Source organism: Vipera berus (assembly GCF_964194415.1).
Source record: "Vipera berus genome assembly, chromosome: 17".
NCBI lineage: Eukaryota > Metazoa > Chordata > Lepidosauria > Squamata > Viperidae > Vipera > Vipera berus.
In genome coordinates, this window is record NC_138220.1 from 5,421,670 (window position 1) to 5,432,265 (window position 10,596).

At 54.3% G+C, this 10,596-nt stretch overlaps 1 protein-coding gene across 1 annotated transcript; it reads left to right on the plus strand.

Moving 5' to 3' along the window:
- Window positions 1-3,149: 3,149 nt before the first annotated feature.
- LOC308675723 (proproteinase E-like) lies at window positions 3,150-7,356 on the plus strand (the record flags this gene model as incomplete). The annotated part of the gene is made up of 8 exons (XM_081341242.1): window positions 3,150-3,189; window positions 3,897-3,988; window positions 4,243-4,340; window positions 4,553-4,687; window positions 4,828-4,964; window positions 5,042-5,184; window positions 6,683-6,835; window positions 7,196-7,356. The coding sequence occupies 8 exons, from the start codon at window positions 3,150-3,152 to the stop codon at window positions 7,217-7,219; spliced, it is 822 nt and encodes a 273-aa protein (XP_081197368.1). The 3' UTR covers window positions 7,220-7,356.
- Window positions 7,357-10,596: the final 3,240 nt, after the last annotated feature.

Sequence of the window (10,596 nt, forward strand, 5' to 3'; positions counted from 1 at the left end):
GGGTTGGGCTCCGAAGCCCCCACCCCCGCCAACCGCCCCCCCCAAAACCAAATCCCTCCCTGCCTGGACACGCCGGCCCCGCCTGTCCCGCCCCCGCAAGGCCTTCCTCCTTGAAGCCTTCCTGCTTGAAGCCGGCCCTACAGCCAGATAAGTCAGGTTGGAACTCCCCCAGAGGTCATCTAGCCCAGCGTTTCCCAACCTTAGGAACTTGAAGATGCGTGGACTTCAACTCCCAGAATTCCCCAGCCAGCTATGCTGGCTGGGGAATTCTGGGAGTTGAAGTCCACGCAACTTCAAGTTCCTAAGGTTGGGAAACGCTGATCTAGCCCACCCACCCACCCCCCGACGCTGCCCTCTGCCTCTTCCTCCTCTGAGCGACCTTCAAGAGAGGTGTGTGTGTGTGTGTGTGTGCCGAAAGGCCGCTGCTTATGGGCATCCAGGACGGGTAGGACCAGGGCTTTTTTTCTCATAGAACGCTCAGAACGGCGTGCCGGCACCTTTTTTGAATGGAACCTTGTAGGGTAGGGCAAGGCGGGTTGTATGACGTGTGTGAGTTCCGGCACCTTTTTTGAATGGAACCTTGTAGGGTAGGCAAGGCGGGTTGTATGACGTGTGTGAGTGCCGGCACCTTTTTTGAATGGAACCTTGTAGGGTAGGGCAAGGCGGGTTGTATAACGTGTGTGAGTTCCGGCACCTTTTTTGAATGGAACCTTGTAGGGTAGGTCAAGGCGGGTTGTATGACGTGTGTGAGTTCCGGCACCTTTTTCTTTCACACACAAAAAAGCACTGGGTAGGACTGCCCTTGATCTAGGACGAGGGTCTTCCGAATCGGCCCTCAGAATGACTGGTGGGCTTTCAGCTCCCAGAATTCCTCAGCCAGCCAGGCTGGCTAAGGAATTCTGGGAGTTGGAAGTCCACGAGTCGTCAAAGGGCCGAGTCGGAAGACACACACACACACACACACCCCTGATCTTGGGACTCACCACCGGTCTGGCAGCTGTGAAGTCTTCCCCCCTCGGATGCCGTCCGAATGCAGGAGAGCGGGCTCTGTCTGGTGGCAGGGTGTCCTGCGGGTTAAGGGCATTGTGGTGGGAACCCGCCCGGTCCCTCTAGTCTGCGCTTTGGGCCAGGACAGGGGTAGGCAACCTCGGCTCTTTTATGACTCCTGGACTTCAACTCCCAGAATTCCTCAGCCAGGCAGGCTGGCTGAGGAATTCTGGGAGTTGAAGTCCAGGAGTCGTCAAAGGGCCGAGTTTGGAAGACCCCTGATCTTGGGACTCACCACCAGTCAGAACAGCACTGGGGGAACCTCAGATGCCCAAAGGCCTCAGAAATGGGCTTGGTTCTTAGGCCAGCCAGCAACGCAAAAGCCTCTCCTGTCTCTCATATCCGGATCGTGGCTTGGACAGACGGGCAGAGGGGATGGCCCCTGCCGGCTCTTACGTTCCAGAGCAGTCTATCTTCGAAGCGGAAAACCGCCGGGGAGGAACGGCGGGAGCGGCCCCCGTTGCAAGCCTCCCGGCCGCCTTTCGGCCATCCGAGGGCGGCGAAGCCGCCTTGCTTGCGCCGAGCATGGAGCTGTGTGGCTCTGCCAGCCCGGCTGCTTGGGCGCCGGACTTGGACTTTCGCACGATGGTGGCTTGTTGGGCGGAAGGCAAAGGCGGCTCGGCACGTCCCACGAGGAGCCACAAAGCTGGCACGCTTTGCGTTCCCACCTGAGCCAGATCAGACGCAGCCCCTCGGCGCCGGCCCGAGGCTCTCTGGCTCAGGTGAGGGGGTGTGACTCTTTGGGAAGAGACCCCCCCCGCCTCAAACAAGACCCTTTTCCCTGGAAGACCCTTTCGAGGTGGCCTTTCTGGAAATGGAAGCGGCCGAACCGTCCAGTCCTGGGCGCTGGGCCTCCGCCAAGCCAGGGAAGGACCAGCTCTCCAGCGATACAGAGGTCCAAAGAGGAGACCTCCTTCACTTCCCCCTCCCCTTGCCCCTCCCTCTTCCTCACCCCCCCACCCACCCCCCTGCTCCAAGAGTCACCTTCCCGCCTGGCTCCAGCTGGTTAATGATTTCTAAGATAACCTGCCCATCTGCTTGGGTTCCCAGGCCCTGCCGGGAGAAGAAGCAGCAGCAGCAGCGGGTGGGGTGGGGTAGGGTGGGGGGGCTTCAGGGACAGCCTAGCTGGGCTCCGGAGGCCCCAGAAGGGCAGGAGTTCCCAGCTGAAGGAGAGCTGAGGTGTGAAGCAAGTCTCTGGGATCCGGCTCTTATTTGGTGGACGAAAAAATGAATAAATCCCCAAACGGCAGCCAGAATTCTGGAAATGGCCCAGCCCCAGGCAAGGCAAGGCTTGGCCAACTGACCGTCCCCTTTGCGGGGGGGGGGGGAGGTTGGTGACCGGCCATCCCACCCCCTCTTTCTTATCTGACTAAAGATCTGCCGAGATCTTTCCCCTTCCTTCCTTCTTCGGCCAGGCTTTGAATGAGCGTATTAAATAGTGGGGGGGGGGGGGGGGGAGAGAGAGAAAGAAGAGACACCGACATTACCATGAAAGGCTATGAAAGAGAAAGCGGCTACGGATGCCAAGACGGACGGCCCCGGAGAATGCCAGCTTTTCCCTGGCTCTGGTTTTCTGGGGATGTCAAAGGAAGAGGCCCTCTGCCGATGCTCAGAGGCTCTCTCTCTCTCTCTCTCTCTCTCTCTCTCTCTCTCTCTCTCTCTCTCTCTCTCTCTCTCTCTCTCTCTCTCTCTCTCTCTCTCTCTCTCTCTCTGACAGCCCGGTGGGGGGAGATGGGTGCGTGCAGGGCAGGTCAGCCCCGCTGGGTCAAGGCGAGGCTGGCCAAGCCTCGAACCCTGGGCCTTCTCTTGGTCCCTTCTCCGGGCCGAGACAAGCTTCTAGTCCTCCTGCCCCCCCCACGGAAGCTAACCTGAGTTAAGATCAGAGGTAACGCCCCCTGCTCTGGGCCCGTCAGGCCCTTTGCCCTGCCGTCATGGATTGGCAGCGCCCCAGAAATGCCCCCTATTTCCCCCCCTCCCTTGTCCTCCGAACAGCTGGGGGCAGATAGGAGCCGGGGGACCCAAGGCTAACCTCCGTCCTTGGGCTGGGCATAAAAGGGGCTGCAGCTAACGCCTCGCTCCCAGAGGGTCACTCTGCCATCAGCATGTGGAGACTCCTGGTTGCGTTCCTGCTGGCTGCCGAGGGTAAATTTTATTATTTTTTTTTTAATCCCATTTATATCCCGCCCTTCTCCGAAGACTCAGGGCGGCTTACAAGCTTAGCAGTAGCCTTCATTCTATGTATATGCCTGCTTATTAGGGCTTTCACACACACCCCAAGCGGCATTATTACAAAGTCAGCTTAATTGCCCCCCAACAATCTGGGTCTTCATTTTACCTACCTCGGAAGGATGGAAGGCACCTTGCCGGGCTCCCGGCAAAGGCGGAGAACGAGGCTCCCATGCCGGGCAAAAAAAAAATTTTTTTTTTGGGTGGCTCTCCTTTCTCCCGGGCCACTGGGCATCAACCCCAAGAGTTGGGGGCCTTGGCTCTGGCCAGTCCTTGGAGGGCGGAGGGCTGTTCAGGCAAAGCAGGTGGCAGGGTGTGTGTGTCTGTGTGTGTCTGTGTGTCTGTGTGTGAGGCTGTGTGTGAGGCTGTTGTGGAAGCAGACACACCTACTCCCTTTGCACAGCTCCAGGCACTGGATTGGCATTTGCAGAAGAGGGGTGTGTGTGTGGTTGACTAGTATTTCACTGTGTGTGTGTGTGTGTGTGTGTGTGTGTACGCGCTCACGTAGAGAGTTAGTAGCCAGGAAGAGCAGGGAAACAGACCTAAAGTCGGAAAGGCAACTCCGTGTGACTAAGATTGTGTGATATATTTTTTTCCCTCCCACCCCCCCCACTTCTGCACAGCCCACGGCTGCGGAGACCCATCCTACTCCCCCGTCCAAACCGGAAGGGTGGTCAACGGGGAAGATGCCATTCCTCACAGCTGGCCCTGGCAGGTAAGTGGGGCGACACCACCCCCCGCACACACACCCCATTCCAAGTAGCCGCGCTTGCAGCCCCACCAGAAAGGCAGGGAAAGGGGTGGGTGGGTGGGGAGCTTCCCTGGAGAAAAGCCGCTCACCACTGCCGGGGATCAGGAACTGCTGACACAGCACACTCTGGAGGGGGAAAGGAAGGTCTGTGTGTGTGCGTGTGCGTGTGTGTGTGTGTGTGTGTGACAGTAAGCCCACCCACCTCTTGTTTGCCGCAGGTGTCTCTGCAGTACCAGTCTGGCGACTATTTCTACCACACCTGTGGGGGGAGCCTCATCCACCCCAACTGGGTGATGACGGCCGGACATTGCATCAGGTGAGTCCCCTCAGACACCGCCAGGCTCCGGGTGTGGGGCTGGGCGCGGGCGCAGGACAGGCAGAGGAGCCCCTCCGCCCCAGCCTTTCTTGGGTTGCCCACCGAGACCCCCGGGTTACAGCCTCCCTCGCTAAGGGAGGGCTGAAGCAGATCCAGTGTGCCCCACCGCACCCCCCAACCCCGGATCTCACCCCGCTGCCCCCTCCCATCAGTTCACAGTTACGCTACCGGGTGGTCCTGGGTGACCACGACCTGTTCACGCAAGAGGGCCCGGAACAGTACATCCCGATTAATCCCGGGGACATCATCGTGCATCCCGGCTGGAACCCCAGCTGCATCAGCTGCGGGTGAGTGGAAGCCTCCCTGCGGCAAAGGAAGCGGTGGGACCGGGGTGTGTGTGTGTGTGTGTCTTTTTGCAAAGGAAGTCCCAGGCGGGGAAGGAAAAAGCCCCCTCCCCACGAAACACCAACACTGCCTCCTCTTCCAGAGATGACATTGCCCTGATCAGACTCTCCCGCCCGGCCGTGCTCAACGACAAGGTGAAGTTGGCTTGCTTGCCCCCACGAGGAGACGTGGTTCCCAACTACCATCCCTGCTACATCTCTGGCTGGGGCACGCTTTACAGTAGGTCCTGGCTGGGTGGGGGTGGGGGGTAAAGGTGGGCACGGGAAGCCGGTCACCGGGCGTCGTTTCTCTTCCAGCCGGAGGCAGCATCCCTAGCATCCTCCAGCAGGCCTTGCTGCCCGTGGTAGATCACCCCCATTGCTCCCAGCCGGATTGGTGGGGAACGACGGTCAAGGAGAACATGGTGTGTGCCGGTGGGGACATCAAAGCCGGCTGCAACGTGAGTAGAGGGCCGGAGGGGCCCTGGGGGTGGGACAGTCGGAGGGGGGGGGGTTCAGAGGAAGTGCTGCCATGGGGGCAAAGGAAGCTGGAAACTCCTTTCCTGGATTAGCAGGCCTGGCACTGCCACCCCCTGGCTTTGCGGGGAAATTAGAATAATAATAATAATAATAATAATAATAATAATAATAATAATAATAATAATAATAATAATAATAAGGAGGAGGAGGAGAAGGAGAAGAAGGAGGAGAAGAAGTTGGAAGGGAACTTGGAGGTCATCTAGTCCAACCCCCTGCCCAGGCAGGAAACCCTATACCATTTCAGACAAATGGTTGTCCAGTCTCTTCTTAAAAACTTCCAGTGTTGGAGCATTCACCGCTTCTGGAGGCAGGTTGTTCCACTGGTTAATTGTTCTAACTGTCAGGAAGTTTCTCCTTAGTTCTAGGTTGCTTCTCTCCTTGGTTAGTTTCCATCCGTTGCTCCTTGTCCTGCCCTCAGGCGCTTTGGAGACTAGCTTGACTCCCTCTTCTTTGGGGCAGCCCCTGAGATACTGGAAGACTGCTATCCTGTCCCCCCTCGTCCTTCTCGTCATTAAACTAGACATACCCAATTCCAGCAGCTGTTCCTTATATGTTTTAGCCTCCAGTCCCCTGATGGTCTTTGTTGCTCTTCTCGGGACTCTTTCCGGAGTCTCAACATCTTTTTTTACATCGTGGTGACCAAAACCGGACGCAGCATTCTGCCCCTTCCACCTCTGCGTGTCTGGGCAAAAAGCTCAGCTGCTGGAGAAATCACTCCGAGGATCCCGTCCCCTGAGCAGGGGACTCTGCGTAAGCAGCAGCCACCTCCAAGAGAGACAGTGTCAGAATCCATTTATATCCCCATTCATAAATGTATGTCTAAAATATTACGCCCCTCCCTGGATTCTGCCATTTTCCCCGAGGGGAGAAGAGAAGGTGTTTATTCAGCCTGCCTGTAGGCTGTCTTCAAAGACCAGGGAAAACCTTTTGAACTGAGGATAAAAAAGGGAGAGGGAAGGGAGAAGGAGATCTGGTTCGTATCTCCATTTGAACCCGAAAAGGAAGGAGGCAATAGTCCTAAAGGCACGGGAAGATCCCTCTTTCCCACGAAAGGGTTTGACACCTAAGTTAAATTGATGTGGGTCTGACCAAATGGGTTTTGAGGGGAGGGGGTTGAACCGGGAACTCTTTATAAAGTATCAAAGTGTAACACAAGGCCAGATCCTGTCTTGTATTTCCACAACCGATCATGTCTTAGTAAAAACTCCCTTTTGGACAAGACCTGGCTCCAAGAGTTCTTTATTTTCCTAAGGTGTGGATTGGGGTGGGTCCTGACAGCTTTTGCATGGATGGTTGAGGAACATCAAGGGCAAGGCTCTCCTTGTCCTGCCACTCACAAGCTTTTCAGGCCCTTTAGGGAGGGGGGAAAAACAACAACAACAACCCAGCAGGCTTCTGAGGATGAACTGCATATTTCAGGGTGACTCCGGTGGCCCCCTCAATTGCCCAACTGCTGACGGCCGGTGGTACGTCCAGGGAGTGACCAGCTTCGTCTCGGCGTGGGGCTGCAACACCTTGAAGAAGCCCACGGTCTTCACCCGGGTCTCATATTTCATCCCCTGGATTGAGCAGGTATTGTCCAGTCACCATATCGGTGTGTGTGTGTGTGTGTGTGTGTGTGTGTGTGTGTACTGTATGTGTGAGTGGGATTGGAGAGCCCCTCTGCCCAGTTGCTGTCCCCTTCGGCGTGCTCCCAGTGTCTGTCCCTTTGCCTCCCAGCGGGACGATCAATCCGATGTTTGCCCTCGAGTGATGCCCTGGTCTTCAAAACATCCTTCCCTTTTCCCACCTGCGCAATCAACCCCCCCACTCTCCCCTTGGGTCAGGGAGAGAAACCCAGCCTTGTGGGTCAGGCCATTCTCGTACGCTCCACAAACAGAGTGCCCTTGCACACAACCTAACCCCAGATCGTTGTTGGTTTTTGCTTTGCAGATCATCTCCAGCTATTCGCCTTAAGCAGAAACTGGTGGCGTTTCCAGATTGAGTTCTGTGTGTGTAAAAAAAAAACAACCAACACAATAAAAGTCTTCCTAGTTGCAGCACGTCTTTTCTCGGTCTTGTTCAAATCCTCTCCTCTCCGCTGTCATCCAGGGGGTGCCCGCTGCGTTAGGTGGGGTGGTGGTGACACATGCCACAATGAGGCGTCAATTCCCTGTTCACTCTCTCTGACCCCGGCTGATGAAGGGTGCAAAACTCTACAAGAACTAAGCCAGCGTGATGCTCATCAAAGATTCAAACAAAGGGAAAACTTTTTACTAGCTTTTAAAGAGAATCACTAGTCACGACAAAAAGGGACGCGGTGGCTCAGTGGGTTAGGACGCTGAGCTTGTCGATCAGAAGGTCGGTAGTTTGGCGGGTCGAATCCCGAGTGCCACGTAGCAGAGTGAGCGCCTGTTACTCGTCCCAGCTTCTGCCAGCCTAGCAGTTCGAAAGCACGTAAAAATGTAAGTAAAAAATAGGGACCACTCTGGTCGTCTAGTCATGCCGGCCACATGACCACGGAGACGTCCTCGGACAAGCGCTGGCTCTTCGGCTTTGAAACGGAAATGAGCACCGGCCCCTAGAGTCAGAAACGACTAGCATGCGTGTGCGGGGGAACCTTTACCTTTACCTAGTCACGACACGTGTTCCGTTGTAAAAGGAGTAACAGGAGGAAGAGTTCCCGGTGTCAGAGGCCCATGGCAAGCATATAAAAAAAAGGCAGGATATAAATAAATCTTTTTTCAAAGATCCTGGAGCACTGGGGAACTACCGGAGGACTGGAAGAGAGCTGATGTAGTTCCCATCTTCAAAAAAAGGGGGGGGGAATGGATCCAGGAAACTTACAGACCTATCAGCCTGACCTCAATACCTGGGTGAAGATTCTGGAAAAGATAATCAAACAACGAATCGGCGAACACCTAGAGGCAAACAAAGTCATCACTAAAAGCCAAGGTGGGTTGGTCTGTCAAAAACAGATCATGCCAGATAAATCTTATCGCATTCTTTGACCAAGTGACAAAATTAGACAACGTACTACTTGGTAAGATAGAAAAATGTGGGTTAGACAGCATCACCACCAGATGGATTCGTAGCTGGCTGACCGGCCGTACTCAGCGTGTGGTCCTCAATGGAACCGCATCTACATGGAGGGAAGTGTGTAGTGGGGTGCCCCAGGGCTCTTTCTGGGCCCAGTGCTCTTCAATATCTTCATTAATGATTTGGACGAGGGGATAGATGGGGAACTCATCAAATTTGCAGACGACACCAAGCTGGCAGGAACAGCCAACACTCCAGAAGATAGGCTTAAGATACAGGAGGATCTGGACAGACTCGAACACTGGGCACTATCTAACAAAATGAAATTCAATGGTGAAAAAGTAAGGTTGTACATTTAGGCAAGAAAATCAAAATGTACAGGTATAATATATATAATATAATATATCTTGCTCAATAGTAGTAACTGTGAGAGGGATCTCAGAATCCTAGTGGACAATCCCTTAGATACGAGCCAGCCGTGTGCTGCAACTGCCAAAAAGCCAACACAGTTGTAGGCTGCATTAACAGAGGGATAGAATCAAGATCACGTGAAGCGTTAATACCACTTTACAAGGCCTTGGTAAGGCCACACTTGGAATCCTGCATCCAGTTTTGGTCACCACGATGTAAAAAAGACGTCGAGACTCTAGAAAGAGTACAGAGAAGAGCAACAAAGATGATTGTGGGACTGGAGGGTAAAACATATAGGGAACGGTTGCTGGAATTGGGTAATGTCTAGTTTAATAAAGAGAAGGACCATGGGGGGACACGATAGCAGCCTTCCAGTATCTCAGGGGCTGCCCCAAAGAAGAGGGAGTCAAGCTATTCTCCAAAGGTCCCGAAGGCAGAACGAGAAGCAACGGATGGAAACGAATGAAGGAGAGAAGCAACCTGGAACTAAGGAGAAACTTCCTGACAGTTAGAACAACTAACCAGGGGAACCACCTGCCTCCAGAAACTGTGGATGCTCCAACACTGGAAGTTTTTAAGAAGAGACTGGACAGCCCTTTGTCTGAAACGGTATAGGGTTTCCTGCCTGGGCAGAGGGTTGGATTAGATGACCTCCAAGGTCCCTTCCAACTTCTTCTTCTTCTTCTTCTTCTTCTTCTTCATCATCAAATACATAAACACACTTTTAAAACCCCATAAATTTAAGGAGAAGAGAGAGCTAAATGAAGAAGCTTCTATATTTATTTATTTATTTATTTTATTTTAATTCTATTTATATCCCGCCCTTCTCCGAAGACTCAGGGCGGCTTACAAGCTTAGCAGTAGCCTTCATTCTATCTATATGCCTGCTTATTAGGGCTTTCACACACACCCCCAAGCGGCATTATTACAAAGTCAGCTTAATTGCCCCCAACAATCTGGGTCATATATATATATATATATTTTCTTGGGGGTTAATTTCTACACAGACCACATAAGGTGTGTGTTTCATCTTCTTGATGGCCATAAATCTCAAGAGCTGGTTCCTCTAAGCTCAGAGAGAGAGAGAGAGAGAGAGAGAGAGAGAGAGAGAGAGAGAGAGAGAGAGGGAGGGAGGGGAGGGAAAGAGAGGGAGGGAGGGAGGGAGAGAGAGAGAGGGAGAGAGGGAGGGAGGGAGAGAGAGAGAGGGAGAGAGGGAGGGAGGGAGGGAGAGAGGGAGAGGGAGAGGGAGGGAGAGAAAGAGGAGAGGGAGGGAGAGGGAGGGAGGGAGAGAGGGAGGGAGGGAGAAGGAGGGAGGGAGAGAGAGAGAGAGGGAGGGAGGGAGGGAGGGAGAGAGACTTAAATCAACACCACACTAAAGAAGAGAAAGCATCTCTTACCTTTCCTCACTGGTCCTTCTCTCTCTTGGGCCGGCAGGGGAAGGGGCTGAGTGGGGGGCTGTGAAGGCCGGAAGGAAGCTGCCATCTGGGGTCAGGGGTCACTTGTGGACCTCTCTGCCGGGAGAGTCCCCAAAGGCTCCTGTCACAAAGAAGGATGAACGTGTTCACTTGAGCGACTGACTGATGGATGGCCCTCGGTGAGGCTAACAAGACACGTGGATTGCTACAAAACAGGGCATTCGGAGACACCCCCCCCACCCACTTTTCCACCAGGGCTGTTCCACAAGGCACGCTGGCTGAGGAATTCTGGGAGTCCACGAGTCACGAAAGGGCCAGGTCTGCAGACCCCTGCCCTGAACAAACTGTTGCAAGCGGAAGGCTTACCGGCACACACGCACAGCTGTGCAGCAGCGGCAGATACACGGAGGTCATTTAGTCTGTCCCAAAGGTTTTGAAGGGAACACAAATGGCCCGGGACGTTGGGGGTGGGCGGTGGACAGAACAACA